Source organism: Cystoisospora suis (assembly GCF_002600585.1).
Source record: "Cystoisospora suis strain Wien I chromosome Unknown contig_555, whole genome shotgun sequence".
NCBI classification, from domain to species: Eukaryota; Apicomplexa; class Conoidasida; order Eucoccidiorida; family Sarcocystidae; genus Cystoisospora; species Cystoisospora suis.
Window position 1 is genome coordinate 1 of NW_027153356.1, and position 14,888 is coordinate 14,888.

The 14,888-nt window shown below is 44.2% G+C and overlaps 2 protein-coding genes across 2 annotated transcripts; one reads left to right on the top strand and one right to left on the bottom strand.

Moving 5' to 3' along the window:
* The first annotated feature begins 1 nt into the window (after window position 1).
* Window positions 2–12,633, top strand: CSUI_001404 (uncharacterized protein). The gene is made up of 3 exons (XM_068061610.1): window positions 2–6,193; window positions 6,861–7,138; window positions 8,125–12,633. Exons 1-3 carry the CDS (start codon window positions 166–168, stop codon window positions 8,524–8,526), a joined length of 6,708 nt encoding a protein of 2,235 aa, XP_067926413.1. The 5' UTR covers window positions 2–165; the 3' UTR covers window positions 8,527–12,633.
* Window positions 12,634–13,198: 565 nt separating this feature from the next.
* Window positions 13,199–14,788, bottom strand: CSUI_001405 (phosphorylase family protein). The gene is made up of 2 exons (XM_068061611.1): window positions 14,555–14,788; window positions 13,199–13,297 (listed from the first exon to the last, which is right to left on the bottom strand). The coding sequence occupies exons 1-2, from the start codon at window positions 14,675–14,677 to the stop codon at window positions 13,223–13,225; spliced, it is 198 nt and encodes a 65-aa protein (XP_067926414.1). The 5' UTR covers window positions 14,678–14,788; the 3' UTR covers window positions 13,199–13,222.
* Window positions 14,789–14,888: the final 100 nt, after the last annotated feature.

Genomic DNA, 14,888 nt, shown 5'->3' on the forward strand with positions numbered 1-14,888 from the left:
AAGAAGAAGAAAAGAAGGCAGGCTGAAAAAGGAGGGAGTCATACAAGACTCAAGAGAATTTTGAAAGAACATAGTGACGAGTCGTCTGCTTCGGCTTCCCCTGCTTCATCGTGCAAAGCATCTACACCCATCAGACGTCGAAGAGAAAAAGAGGGGGTCGAAGAGATGGGTCTGAAAGATAAGCAAGGAGGAGCTGTAGGGAAGGGACGAGGCCATAGAAGATCAGCGAGAGAACAAGAAGAACAACACCAGAAAGGGGAAGGAGAGAAGATGCCGAGAGGAAGAGGTAGATGTGTAGACAGTGAAGATCGCCGCAGTTGCGATAGACGATTAAGAGGAGAAGGAAGAGGTTGTCTTTCTCCTAGTTCATCGCCGGCAGCCTCCTCCTTATCTTCTTCTTCCTGTTCAGCTTCGTCCTCTTCGGATTCTTCTTCTGTTAGATCGTCAACGACACCGATATCTAAACGTTTATCTTCTTCATCTCCTTCTCCCGGGCTTGTCTTAAACCTTCCAGAGAGAGAGACATCTTCGACCTATCTCAACTCTCGGCGCTCTTGTGAAGGAAAGTGTCTCCTGTCGGGGGGTGTGTGTACCCGAAGTCATGCTGTAAGGATCCGTCGTAGGATGAGCTTAGTGTGTACGATAGACGCCGATGGTGGTGGCGAAGAAGAAGATGAGATTAAGGCTATCGTTATATCTTCTTCTTCCTCGTCCTCGTCGTCGTCTTCTTCTTCTCCTGAGTCTTCTTGCGATACATCTTCTTCGTTTTCTTCCTCGCCATCCACCGTTATAGATACTCTTTCATCTCGAGATCTCTCTTCTCCAAAATACGACGAAGAAAACCAGCAGACACATACAGATCATTCCTTGTTCACCTGTCAGGTCTCTCCTTCGACAAATAAGACTTCCGAGGAAGAAGAAGAAGAAGAGTCCTCTGCTTCGTCAAACTCTGTTGCTGAATGCCTCCCCCCATCTCCGTCATCTTCTCCCTCTTCTTCCTCCTCCTGTTCTTCTTTCTCTTCTTCTCTTTCTGATACCTTACCTGTCAACTTTCAAGAGAACGTCCAAACAGGCAGTGTGATGGAGGAAGAGGGGGATTGTAGAGACACACTAGAGAAGATATCTTCATCTTCCTCGTCAGGAGGTGGTGGCGGTGTAAGAGCAACAGGAGGAGGACAAGGAGAAGGGAAAAGGGAAGTTAGTAGTAGTTCGTTATGTGGTATCTCTACGGCTTCTTCTCCTTCTTTCTCACCTTCTCCAGCCTCGTCTTTCGTGTCTTCAACATCGACGTCTGGTAGTCACTATGAGTCCTTCTCTTTCTCTTCTTCTTCTTCGTCTTCTTCTCTTTTACCGCCTATCTCCTCAGTATTACCTACAGCAGCAACAGGAGAAGATACGTCAAAGAGGAATGAAGACAACATAGAACGACAGAATTCGAGAACAAGGAGACATTCTCTCTCGTCTTGTATTGTAAAAATGCAGGGGTCTTCATCCCCTCCTCCTGTATCACGAGAGAAGAGATCGAAGCCTTCACGTATCGACGCTTCTCGGTTTTCTTCTTTTCGTCTTTCTTCTTCTTCTTCTCCGAGGACTCGTCTAGACCAAACGTTCTATCCTCGGCCTCACCAAGCTCCATGGCACCACCCGTTATGGTCAAGGAAAGACGCTCCTCCGCTTCCTTCTCTCTCTTCTTCTTCTTCTTCTTATAAAGAGAGTTGTCGTATTTGGGAGGCTTACTATACACGCTGGCTCTCTCGGCATTTCTACCCGCAAGGCAAAGATGTTACAAAGAAGAACGAAGAGAAGGAGAAGGAGAGACAACTCCATCTTTCTTCTTCTTCTTCTGTCTCTGTCTCCGACAGGCCTCATCATCATGCTGCGCGCAACAAGGAGGGTGCAGATGCCGTGCATTCGACAGAGTTAGCTAGCTATCATGTAGACAAGGTGTCTACACCCCCATCCTCGGGGACAGCGGTGTTTTCATTCGACCAAGTTCGAGAGAGTGGTGATCAGATGAAAGGTGAAGAAAACCACACCCTATCGACTTCATTCGATCCCTTAGAGAGACAAAGAAGAGGAGATGAGCCAAAGACTGAAGAGCTGCTTTTCTCATCATCTGTAAAAGGAGAGACTGAAAGGAGTGTCACAACAACTTATATACGTTCTCTCTTCAATTGTCTACTGTACGGTCATCCTGATGGATTTCTGGCGGGATGTTGTCGTGGGGGGCAAGAGAATTCAGATGAAGATAGGAGAGATGGAGATCCTTCTACAGAAAGGACCAGCTTGAAAAGAAGAAGAACACTTGCGACGGCAGGTCAGGTAGAAGAAGAAGAGCAGAAAGAAGCACTCCATTCTTCTTGTAGTAGTCGTAGTAGTAGTAGTAAGAGGGATGGTAGAGGAGATCTGTATGTCGATGCTTCTGAGGAAGATAGGCAAACCGGTGAGAAACGTTCAAGAGGAGAAGATAGAAATGAAAATCTTAGCGGAGTCGAAGGAAAGCGGAAGCTCATGAAGAAGGTGGAAGGTGGTGAAGCTAGGGGTGCTTCCTCGTCTTGTTCGACAACACGGGCATCTGACGGAGAAGAAGAAGAAGAAGAAGGAGCTGATCTTGATGATGGGGAGGAAGGAGGAGAGAAAGGGACATCTTTCTGTCATTCTCAATCATTGATACATAACAACTCCAATAGTTTCTCAGCATCTCATCCTTGCCCTAGTAGTAGTAGTAGCAGTGGTAGTAGTAGTAGTAGGAAAGAGAAGAATGAGGTGTATGTACACCCCGCGTCACCGTCTCATCTTCGTCAAATAAAAGAGGAAGATCATCATGAATCTCGTCTTTCTTCTACAAAGATAACAGAGTCTAGAGAACCAGAAAAGACCACGTTATCTATGAAAGAAAGAGAAGAAGAAACTGTCAGAAAAGTTAAAGGAAGAGAGGATACGAACTTTGAGAAAGTGTCGTCTTCGAAGTGGATTTCGAGTCAAGATGGCCATGGTCTGAAGAAGAACGTTGACAAGAGTTGTGAGAAAAAGAATCCTTGTGCGGTGTCACTGTATATCAAAGATTCCCCTTCACTCAGACGACAAGCTTTCTTTTCCTCTGCTTCCGAGCCATCCCCGTTCTTTTCTTCTTCTTTTTCTCCTTGTTCTCTTCTTTCGAAATCGTTTCCGGGACAACAAGGAGCTCTTCATTCTTCTGCTGCTCCCCCAGGTGTAGAAGAAGAAGGAGAAGACTTTCCCCTTCTTCATCTTCAGTCCCACCACCGTCTCTTCTTTTCTCCGACTCCTCTGCCGGCACCTCTGCCTCGTCGTCGTCTTCCTTTACCCCCAGGAAAGAGATATCTCGCTCGTTATGGAGCTCGTGATGGCCCAGCTTTACTTCAGGTGTACAGACACCTCATGAGAGTTTCGCTTGATCACCCGGTGGGAGGTGGCGATATGGATCAAGAAAAGAAAGAAGAAGAGGAAGAGAAAGAAATGTCGACGTCGAAACTCGAGGCTGTAGATCATATCTCAGAGGACCGCGATAAAGGTGAAGAAGAAGAAGAAAAGGACAAGAAGAAAAACAACAAGAAAGGACGGAGACAAGAGGAGATAGAAAGAGACAGAGTTACCGGGGAGACTAACAAAGTATTATTTCCACCGGAAGAGAGAAGAGATTCTCCAATGAGATCATCCGAGCATTCTAATACAGCCTCTATCCTTGTCACTCCTGATGCTAAAGTTGTTCGAGAAGATGGACGACGACGGGGAGGAGAAGGTGATAGTGGTGTATGTACACATGAGAGTCCTCCTCGTGTTTCTATAATAGATTCTCTAGAGAATGAAGTCGCAACGTCACCAAGGACACACGGAGGGGATGTTTCTTCTCCAGGTGTCTATACACCACAAGAAAACCTTGTCTCACATACAACACCCGTGTCGTGTACGGCTACTTCCACCTCTTCTACAACGCCTCTCCTTTCAGAAAACGCAACTTCTCCTCTTCTTCCTCTCTCTAATCTTCTCAATTCATCATCTTCACAGGAAGAGAAACAAGAAGAAACACATCTCGATTCTTCTTCTTCTCCCCCTTTCACCTCGAGTTCATCTTCATCTCTAGGAATAGGAAAGACAGATGATCTGTCAACAGCCTCACACCGAGGGAGTTCTACACAGATGGCCGGTACTTCTCGGTCTTCTACTATGGATGATAGCTCTTCAAGTATAAGATCGACAGGAATCTCTGAGCCAAAGAAGAAGAAGAAGGAAAATCTGAATGAGAACCCCAATAGCAGAGGAAAGACAGTCTCACGAGTGTCTCGCCAAGAGAAAGAGGAACAGCAGAGGTGGAAATCGATTCTCCACATCTTAAGCCGTTTGAAAGGAGGTCAGAGTTGCGAGGCGATCTTTCTTGGCTTAGGAGATCTGTCTCAGATCAATCGAAGAAAGTTATCCTTTAGACGTCGCTTCGATTTCGGCTGGAGACCTCGCCGCAATCTGAAGTGTTCGCCGTCGTTCTATGAAACTTCTCTAAGTGAAGAGAGTGGGGATTATACAGGTAGGGAGGCGCTGAAGCAGACAAGTGTAGAGGAGAGCGATGAAGATGGAGACGGGGGAGAAGAGAAAGAGCCGCGAGATGTCTATAAGGATGGAAAGGCTCTCGTTGAGAAAGGGGAGAGGGTGGAAGATGATAGGAGAGAGAAAGGTGTTAGAAAGAAAAGAAAACGGTATGATGAGTTGCAAGAAGAAGTAGAAGGGTCTTCTTCTTCTTTACGAGGAAAGAAAGGGGGAGGCAGAATTACAACGTCAATCGAGGGAGGCAGTCACCTGAACTGTTTCTCGTCTCCAAGATCTTCTTCTTCTTTTCGGTGGAGACCGGAGAACTTCCTCAAAGAAGAAGATTACCAGTCTCTCTTTCTTTCTTCCTGGCCATCTCTGCGCCGCGAAAGAGAAGAGAAAGAAGAAGAAGAAGGAGATATGATGAAGGCGAAGATGAAGAAGAACCCGCAAGACGATAGGAAAGCGATTCTGACAGATACGAATGTGGAAAGCGACGAGATAGAACGACAGCAGCCTTCTTCTTCTTCTCTCTCATTTTCTTCCTCTTCTTTCTCTGCTTCTTCTTCTTCTTTGTGTAGTCCTTCTCCGGGATCTTCTCCCTCTTCGTTTCATCCTTCTGCGTCTGTCTTTACGTGTCAAGCATGTGACTCGGAACCTTGTGCTTATCGCCCTCTCCCTCTCTTATCTCTCATCCATCGGTCTCGCCTTGTCCGACGCCAGCGTTTTCTTTCTTACTTATCAAAAGATATGGAACCTGCCTCTTCGTCTTCTTCCTCCATCTTGATGACTCTTCTCCAGAAAGGAAGGCTACGAGTGAAGTGCGACCATGACTCAGATAGAAGAGTTGAATTCGACCGACACGTCTCATGGGTTCTGTCTCGTCTCCCCGCAGATCCCTATCTTTTACGTTATGCATGGTGGGGGAGAGGAAGCTCTCTTGGTTTACAGAAAGGCTTGCTGATCTCTCCAAAGATGAAAGAAGGAAAGAGTCTATTATCTCTGTGGCTACATGACAGGAGAGAAAGTGGGTTATCTCTCTCTTCGTGTTCTCCTACACCTCCATCCTTGTTGATGAGTTGCAGGGGTCCAGTCTTCTATTCTTCTTTCTCCTCTTTATCGTCTTCATCTTCATTTGCCTGCCCTTCTTCTCCTCGAGAAGAATCAGCCTCTTCTTCTCTTCTTTCAAAGAAAGAGAAAAGAAGAGAGAGAGAAGATGAAGAAGGGCAGACATGTTGCCGCTCTCAAGTTCGAGAGGAAGGCAAAGAAGAACAAGAAGAGACAGAGGATGAAGTGAAAGAAGAAAGAGATCCAAAAAGAAGAAGACAAACCACAACAGCCACGGAGGTCTCTTTGTTTTCCATACCTATATCAAATAGAAATCGAGACGTCGAGCTCAACCCGGAGCTGAGTTCAAGTGTATATACAGCTGTCGCTATGGCAGCCTCAGGAGCTCTTCTTGGAGATTCCGCGGGAGTCCGCTGGGGTGGGGGACTCTATAATTCTCACTCTTCTTCTTCTTTAAACAAATCGACGAAACCGTCATCTCTTTCTTCTTCCTCTTCGGAACGAGAAGAAGCTGGCTGTGTCTCTACACAGGTATCTAGGAGTTCGGCAGACGGAGAGAATAAGAAACAGGAAGAAGACGAACAGCGTAAGTTGCCATTTGTGTCTTTCTCCTTTGCTTTTTTGGATCTTGATCTTTCTTCTTTCATAATTTCTCTAGGAAAGCAATAGTAGAGCTCTACCCCTCTAATCTATGTGTGTCCTTGACCTCTTTCTTTTGCTTACTTGGTGAAAGAGTAAGCACGTCTCTTTCTCTTTCTTTTTGTCGCCCCTCTCTCGTCTTTCTATTCTACACGAGAGAAAGGAGAGTGACCTAGGAAAATTGTCATACATCTCCAGATCATGTAGTGGTAAAGAGACGTCTTGTCCCAAGGAAAAGGTAAGATTAGGAGGAGAGCGTATATGATAGAGATCTAGACGAATCTTCTCAGCGCGGAGAAGGAAGGGCTCGGGGGGAAAAGCAAGAAGAAGTTGTATCTGTTTTGATTTGCTTCGCCTTTGTATCTTTATCCCCATGTGTAGACATACTAAACACTTCTTTTCTTCGCCACAAGTCTTCCTATCGTGTGTCATCGTATCATCCCCTCTCTTCTTCTTCTCTCTTTATCTATCTATCAATCTTTCTTTCTTTCTCTCTTTTTCCCTTGAGACCCCTCTTCTTCCTCTCTCCCTCTATCTTGTTTTCTTTTATCTTATTTTCTTTTTTTTCTCTCTCTCTCTCTCTCTCTGTCTGTCGATTCTTGCTTTGTCTTCAGGCGAATCTTCGCACGACTTCAATGCGACCCGAAGTTTACTCTCGCCATCTCCCTCTTCGTCTTCGTCATCGTCCACTTCTTTATCTCCTTCTTCTTCTTCTGTAGGAATGGCCTTGACTCACCGTCACCTCGAGTTTCTGAAGCTCTTTAAGAGAGTCTGTCCTGCAGATGTTCTCTATCGAGCTCTGTGTACAGGAGGTGGCAAGGTGTCTCTCTCTTGGCCTACACCCACGGAGCTCCAAGTCCTCAGACTGCCTGAACTTCTTCTTGATCAGCAGGTCATCACCCCTACACACATTTTCTTCACCCCTATCACGAGCTTGGCTCTCCACTCCCTTCTTGCGGCCTCTCTCATATCACTCCTATTCGTTCCTATTCTAGAGATAAGTGTAGATGCATGTACACCTCACGCGTTTTTGAGCTCCCGGATCCATGTTGAACGATGCATAGATATGTATCTATATCTGGATATATGTAGGTGAATATCTCAAAGAGGTCTTGATGTGGTGTAGGGTCTCTTCCCGCTGAGGGAAGTGTTGGCAGTAGACGATTGAAGCTCTCTCCTTTGACACCGTCGATATGGTCTCTTGCTCTCTATGTTTCTGTAAAGAAACTCTAACTGTTCAAGTGGGAGTAGAGGAAGCTTGTCTCTTCTAGTAGTTTATTTGCGCTTCCTCCCATCCGGTATGATAGACATATGTATAGGTTTTCTAGCATATTTCTACCTACTGTCATAACAAGTCGATCGATGTCGCGATGTCGTTCTCGGGTGTATAGACACTCCATGAGAACCTTCTAACGGAGGCTTCCTTCGTCGTTCACCGACAAAGGCCTTGTTTCTTCCTACGTGTCTTTAGACTAAAGCTCTATCCGTCGGTACATCACATAATATGCAGCGCCAGTATAGACAAGTCTTCCTTGTTTATTTGCCTCTTCTTTTCTTTCTTTCCTTGAGGATTGAACTAGAGAGAATCATTTTCTCAGGAAGCCTCTCTCTCCGATCTTCTTTTTCATTGTCCCTATCACTCTCATTGTGCCTACTGATGTATAGATCTCAACTACCGTAGCTATGATCGTGAGGAATGGCCGTCATACACTGTCAGACTAGAGGCTTATGATGATGGTGTAGGCATAGCTCTGCTTTCCTTCATATCTCGCTCCTTCTCCGCTCTCTTAGAGGAAGAACAGATATAAGAAAGAATGAAAGATTTCTTTATCTCTGGCGTTCTTCCTTGCATATCTGTCTTTTCTTCTTTTCCTTCAGGTGATGAGGCTAGGAGATGCTTTTGTTTGGTCCTACGAGGGATGGGTTTCGAATCTTGTTGCTATGGCTCCATACTTGAGTGTATATACACCGCATCGGCGCATGCAAATAGGGATGAAAAAGCGTCTTGGCGTACGTCAACTTCCTAATGCTGTCTTAACAAAAGACCCTCCTCCTCCTGTTCAATTCTCAGATGAAGGGATATCGAAAGTCTTCTCTTCTTTTTCTTCATCCGCAGCTTCATCTCTAACTTCTTCTTCATCCTCTTTCTTTAATCATCTTTCACTCTCTATGTCGTCGGATTCTTCCTCATTCGCAAATCAACCTTTTCCTTATCCCTTTCTCTCGTCTCTTCTCTCTCCGTCTGGCCGCTATTCCGCCAAAAATGAAGCCGAAGACTAAATCGTTTCTTATTCCTCTTCTTCCTGTTCTTCTTCCTCGTCGTCTTGTCACTCATTTCACAAACCTTTCTTTCATCCTCATCGTCCCACGTCTACTGCACTACTGGGAGTAGCGGCGGTGAGCGAGGAGGGAAAGAAGAGAAAGGAGGCGTCGGTATCTTCTTCTATTGCTGATGTGGAAGATCAGATGGTCTGGGATCGATGAATTGAAGAAAGAAAGAAAGAAAGAAGAGGATAATAGAGAAAAACCAGCATAGAATCCATAGGTGTGTATGTGAGCTTGTCTGTCATATCGGCTTTATCGCAGTTCAGTCTAGAAAGGGAAGGGAAGCACCCCTCAACCGTCGTGTTGATCTTGACAGACACCCCCTCTCTCATGTACGCCATCTTCTTGTCTGATTTGGAAGCTCTTTAAGCTCTGTTTTGTTCTTTTCAAGAATACTAGATACAAAAGACTTCTCTGCTTTTCATAGAGGGAATGCATGAAATGTCTCTTACCTAGGAACATCGCAATAGAAGCACGACTAGGAAGTGTTCGGGCATGCAAAGAGAAGAAGGGAAGGCATACGGAATGAGGGGGAGAGGAGGAGATCGCAGTAGTGACAAGGAAGATGAGATAGATAGTTGAAGATCCTCATGATGAATGTGTGTATATATCTATATGTAGAGGTTAGACTATGTGGGGTGTAGTGTATTGCATGTGAAGGATGTGTCTCTATCTCTTCTCTTCTTATTATTTGGAAGAGAGATATAGAGAGAAAGAGAGAGAGAGGATCAGGAAAAGTTTCCGAGTCTTCTCTTCCAAGTGAGAAGGAGAACCTTTTGTCAGTTACATACCTCATCGTCATGGCTTTCTTATCTCTTCCTTCCTTTCTTCTTGTCTAGACATCGAAAGATCTTTTTCTTGCTTCATATCAAATACCTGTCTCTTTGTCTCTTCGTACCTACCACATGTATAGTACCATACGGTAAGAGCTTGCATGTGTATAGAGAAGTTTCCTGTCTTTCTCTCTGTCAACGCGTTCTCGAAAACCTACGCTTGTCTTCCCTCCTCCTCCCTCTTTATCTATATCTCTGCCTATCTATATCGATCTGTCTATATATAGCTATCTCTCTGCCTACACCTCGAGGACTTCTCCACTGTCTGCTTCGGTGTCATAGCAGGTGGGATAGTAAGGAGAATCGCGTGATCTCTTCCCAACGGGGATCTTTCTTTATACTTCACACTTTCAGTTGTCTAAGATCTACGCTCGCAATCCTACAGGAAGTTGCATCTCTTTTATCGCCTCTAACAAAGAATAGAATCATAAGCCTCGAACGATCTTATGGTTGACTCTTCATCTCTCTCTGTGTGTATGTATCTATCTAGCTAGATAGAAAGAGAGTTACATGACGAAGGCTGCAGAGATCGGCTGTATAGGGTGTATCATTCACGGTGTGCATGCGTTCTGGAGTAAGATCTCTACCATGATGTGCATGCACTCAAAGTAAGATAGAGGGAAAGAGCTTAGCTAGCCGGGGGAAAGTTCGTGATGCTTGATAAAGATGATGCTCTGATATCTCCCTTCACTGACAGAGGAGAAGGGAAAGGAGGAAGTCTCTCTTCTTTTTCTTCTTGAGTTCAAAGAAGCACGTATCTCTCTCTTGTCATTCTCTTGATGAGCGAGTGGTGTATGTACACCACATCAACGAAGACGACCTTCTTCTTGTTCATCTATGTGTAGTCTAGACCTATTTGTAGACATACTTGGCTCTTCTTCTCATTATGTTCTTACGAGGTGTATTTCATACATTTTTCATCCTGTGTATGGATGTATGTGTGTGTCCTTTCACGTCTGTCTCCCTCTCTTTTCTCGCCTGACAAAGTTGAGAAGCTCTTCACTGACTATCTATCTCTCTGTCTATCTATCTATCTATCTCTTTTCCTTGATTTGAGAATATCTGTCTTCTTATCTCTCTTTCTTCTTCATTGAATGGGTTTGTTAAGAGTTTCTTTTCTTCTCTTTCTCCCCCCCTCTCTGTCTCGAGTCGTGTGTCTCCTTCTCTTTGCTTGAAAAGCTTCGCGTGTCTCCCACTCGTGGTCGGAGGAGTCTCCTGTCCCGCGGTGACCTCCTCCTAGGAAGAGCGAGAAACAAGCAGTCTTCTCCTCTCTGTCTTTTCAAAACTCTTGACTACTTAGGAAAAAGATACACAAGGAAAAAAAAAGAAAGAAAGAAAGAAAGAAAGAAACGGTCCCTCTCTCCGTCTCGCATCGCCAAGCAATAGCAACACAAACATCTCATGTAGGCATAGCCATACGTATAGATATTTATATCTTCCAAGGATAAGCTGCGCATGTACGTAGATATAAGATAGATACAAGCTTGATATAAAGAGGGAAGGAGAAAGATAAGGTGAATTCTCTACAGAGAAACAGGATGATCTCTTCTTCATTCAACAGCATCAGGTCCAAGAAAGGTTCTCGATCGTGCCTTGAATTGACTTCCCCTTGTTCTCTCCCTTCTTTCTGTCTCTTTCTTTCTTTCCTTCTTTCTCTTCTTCGTCATCGTCTGTGCCTCTCTCTTTCTTTCCTCAGATGTCTCCCTGGACTGTACCTGACGTGTCATCTATTCCATTCCCTCTCATTGTCTTGGATATTCATTCCTCTCCAATTTCTTTTTCTCTCTCTTACCTATTTTCCACATGTTGACGTACATGTATCATCTGTATACAGAATTCTCATAGAATACGTCGATCTGACGAGAAGACTCCGGAAGGACCCAAGCAAATCTTTACAAGTAGAGTGAGTTGCAGGCATCATCTATCTTGATGTTCCAGCGCTAGATGTCTTCTTGTCTTGTTCATTCACTAGCTACCTAGGAGTCTAGCTAGCTCCCATTTCCCCCCCCCCTCGCATCGCCACCTGGGAGCGAAGCAAGCTTGGAAACGCCTCAGTCCGCAGGCGTGATAAGTGAAGAATCAGTCGAATGAAGTCTTCTCTATGGATGACATGTGAATGACAAGAAAAGACGCGAATCTTTCTTTTTTTTTTCTTTCCTCGTTTAACTTTCTTCTCATTTCTCTCTTCTTCTCATCTCCTTTCTATTCTTCTTGTTCTCACTCCTTCTTATCCAAGAGCCAAGCTCTAAAGGTTTGATGAGGAGAGATCTGTCAAAGAGAAGGAGGGAGTACTCTCCTAAGGACATTTGGATTCTATCTCTTTCACTAGACCATCTTGGTTCTAGTTATTTGGACACTTGAAACGATCTACGACTATTACTATTAGTCGGCTAGCGTTGATTCGTTTCCTTCTCACTTCTTTACTTGAAATCTAGCCGGCTATTTCAAACTTGTGAAAGTAGAGTCAGTAGGACCCCACTGCATGCATGCATGTCTACATGAGAAGTAGAGAAGTCGATCGATCACATGGCGTAGAGTTAGTAGATACTATTATCGCTGGATAGGATATCTCCGAGAAGTTCGATAGACTTTAAAACGAAACAAACTTCAACGATATCTTTCTTCTTCATGAGTTGCTCTTTCATGAAAAAGAGAGGGAAGATAAACAAGATCATCTCTTCTCCTCTTCTCCCCTCCGGCCTAGAAATGCGTACGTCGATGTATGTGCCCTGTAGATAGATGAATAGATTCGTACATAGATACATAGACACCTGTATGTACTTTCAGTGTGAAGATAGACAGGGGCATGCGTACATACATTTGTATCGGCGGAAGGTAGAGAGGAGGACGATAGAAGCAGCCGCATAACCTTCTCTGCTTCTTTCTCAGTAGTCTTCCATCTTTTAAAAAAGAAACGTAGAAGATGGAAGTGACGCTATCATGTTTACGAATCCTTTTACTTCTCTTTCCTGTCATCTTCATCTGGTCTTTCTCCGTTGTTTTCTCTTCTCTTGTCCTTCCTTTGATCCTTCTCGTCATCCATCGTCTCTTCTCTCTTTTCACGGAAAGAAACCCAGGATGCCTGTACATGGCAATCGCGGTGTACAGACAGTTCCCTCTCTTTTTCCTCTCTTTACTCTTAAGGAATTGAGTGTATGCTGAAGAGCTCTCGAGAAAGCATTGTGTATTTCATGATACTAGGACGTAGAATACAACCCTAATAGAAGAAGAAAAAGAAGGAGTAAATAGATCTCTTTTCTCATTCCCTTCTGACAGGATGAACGTCGAAGTCGATAAGAAGAAGAAGATGGAAGCAATACAAGAAAGTAAGTGAGAAGTGGGAGAGAAAGAATAGACAGTTTCAAGGAAGCTTTTTCTTCATCGTATAGAGAGAGGGAAAGCTCCTCGAAGCAAGAAAGTACAGAAGCAATCGCTCTAGGGGTGGACTGAGAGAGAGCTGGGGTGTATCTTATCGCAAATGGATATCTTTGGCCTCCATACGTTCTCTTGATCTTCTATAGAGATGTCTACCTATACTGTAGTCATCTATTCTTCCGTCCTCTTGGAGACTTGGGATTAGTTCACATTTACCTAGCTCTCTTTCATTAGGTGGAGATTGACACAGACGATCGGCTTAACAGAGAAAAAGCAGCAGACTATCCTCTTCTTCTCTATCTCTTGAGAGACCTTCTTATCATGACGTAGTAGGTAAGAGGAGAAGGAGAAAGCGTATGTCTTATCATTGTAGCGAGAGGTTTCTTAGCAGGTAAAGATACCACAAATCTTCCTTTTTCTTCTTCTTCATCCGTTTCCTCTGTTTAGAGAGAGACAGAAATTAGAGCTTCAAGACATGCTTGACCTCCGACAAGCACTTGTTTATTCAACACTTCCGGCTGTAGAAACAGGAAAAGAAAAAAGAAGATGGAGAGAACAAGACAGGATAGAGAGAGAAGAAAAAGAAGAAGAAGAAAACAGCATAACTAGGCTCTTCTTCTTTCTTCCTCTGGATGCGCTTGACACACACTATGGCAACTAGTACTACTACTACTACTCCTATTACTCCTACCTCTTTCTTCCTCATTCATTCAATCATTCACTGAAACAGAAGGAGGGAAAGAGAGGGAATGAGCTCACACTATATGGCACTGGATGACACCAGACAGATAATCAGAAAGAGAGAGGGAGAAAGAAAAGAGAAGGAAGAGAGAGAAAGTGAAAGCGATATCTCAAGATAGAGAGAGAGATAGATGCAGACGTGGCATGTAGGTACCCTTCGATCCGATGTATTTGCATGTCTGTATGCTTCTCACTTCTCCCTCTCAATTACAGATAGTTTAGGAGGTTTTCTTCTTTCATTTTCACTGTACCCTTGGTCTCTTAATTCCTTTCTCTATCATCATTCTTCTTCTCTTGGCTCTTCACCTCCTTTCCCTGTGTGCCCTTCAATCTGTGTGGACGAAAGATGAATCCACTTCTTAATTCTTCTTCCTCTTCTCTTTCCTCTCTTCTCTCTCTAACGCTTTTCTCCAGGAAGGTAAAAAGGCAAGACGAGAGAAGAGAAGAGAAAGACGTTCATCCTCTCTTCTTCTTTCTGCTCCTTCTTGTGACTCCTCTACTGTGGGCTTCGAAAGTTCTCAGCCTTTGCATGCTACACACTACTCACGTCTCGGTGGGTTCATACCCGTGACTATCTCTCTCTCTCTATGTGTATGGTCCTACCTTTGTTTTATCTATCTACCTTGAATCTGTCTCTCTCAATCTATCTGTCTTTCTTTAATCTGTTGCCTGTCCGTCTATCTATCTATCTATTTATCTTTCTAGCTACCCATCTATCTGCCTGTCTTTGCTCTCTCTGTTCATAGTCTATTTATGGATGAGCATCGAGAGCACCCCGCCTGTCCCACCGAGGTTATAATTGCAGCCCATGCATGCACCTCTTGAGAAAAAGAAGAAATGAAGGAAAGAGGAACTTTTCCTTTCAACTGTACCATCTTCTTTCACATAGAAGTACGCGGCAACACTCATACATCGACTTGTTTCTTGTTCTTCTTCTTCCTTCTTCTTCTTCTTTTCTTCTTCATCTTCAAGAAAGAAGGGAGGAAAGTCTTCTTTCTTGCATTCTTTTCTTCCTCCTAAGCATGGAGACTTACTGTAATAGGATGGGCATATTGGTCGTTCGTTCTATTCACAATTCCGATATGAGCGGCAGCTGCTTTAACAGGCTGAAAGCGTCGATTGGCTAGATGGACTAGCTGGTGGCTCTCCATATCCATACTATCGATACCATACTCAAGTAGCTGACTCAGAAGCTTCTCGTTTCGATCTTGGAAGAGATTATCCACTCGACCTTGGCATGCATAATACGTCTCTGCTGACACATGTAAACCTACATGCACACAGATACGCATACGAACACTTACACCCAACTCATGGTATACATACATACATAGACATACATATTCATACATAGACATACATACAATA

What these genes read in the sequence shown, in the direction of transcription:
- CSUI_001404 (XM_068061610.1), top strand. Translation starts at nt 166, where the DNA reads ATGGGTCTGAAAGATAAGCAAGGAGGAGCTGTAGGGAAGGGACGAGGC. An exon ending in ACAGGAAGAAGACGAACAGC is followed by an intron (nt 6,194 to 6,860) that starts GTAAGTTGCCAT and finishes CTTTGTCTTCAG; the next exon opens with GCGAATCTTCGCACGACTTC. An exon ending in AACTTCTTCTTGATCAGCAG is followed by an intron (nt 7,139 to 8,124) that starts GTCATCACCCCT and finishes CTTTTCCTTCAG; the next exon opens with GTGATGAGGCTAGGAGATGC.
- CSUI_001405 (XM_068061611.1), bottom strand. Translation starts at nt 14,677, where the DNA reads ATGGATATGGAGAGCCACCAGCTAGTCCATCTAGCCAATCGACGCTTT. An exon ending in AATATGCCCATCCTATTACA is followed by an intron (nt 13,298 to 14,554) that starts GTAAGTCTCCAT and finishes CTGTTTCTACAG; the next exon opens with CCGGAAGTGTTGAATAAACA.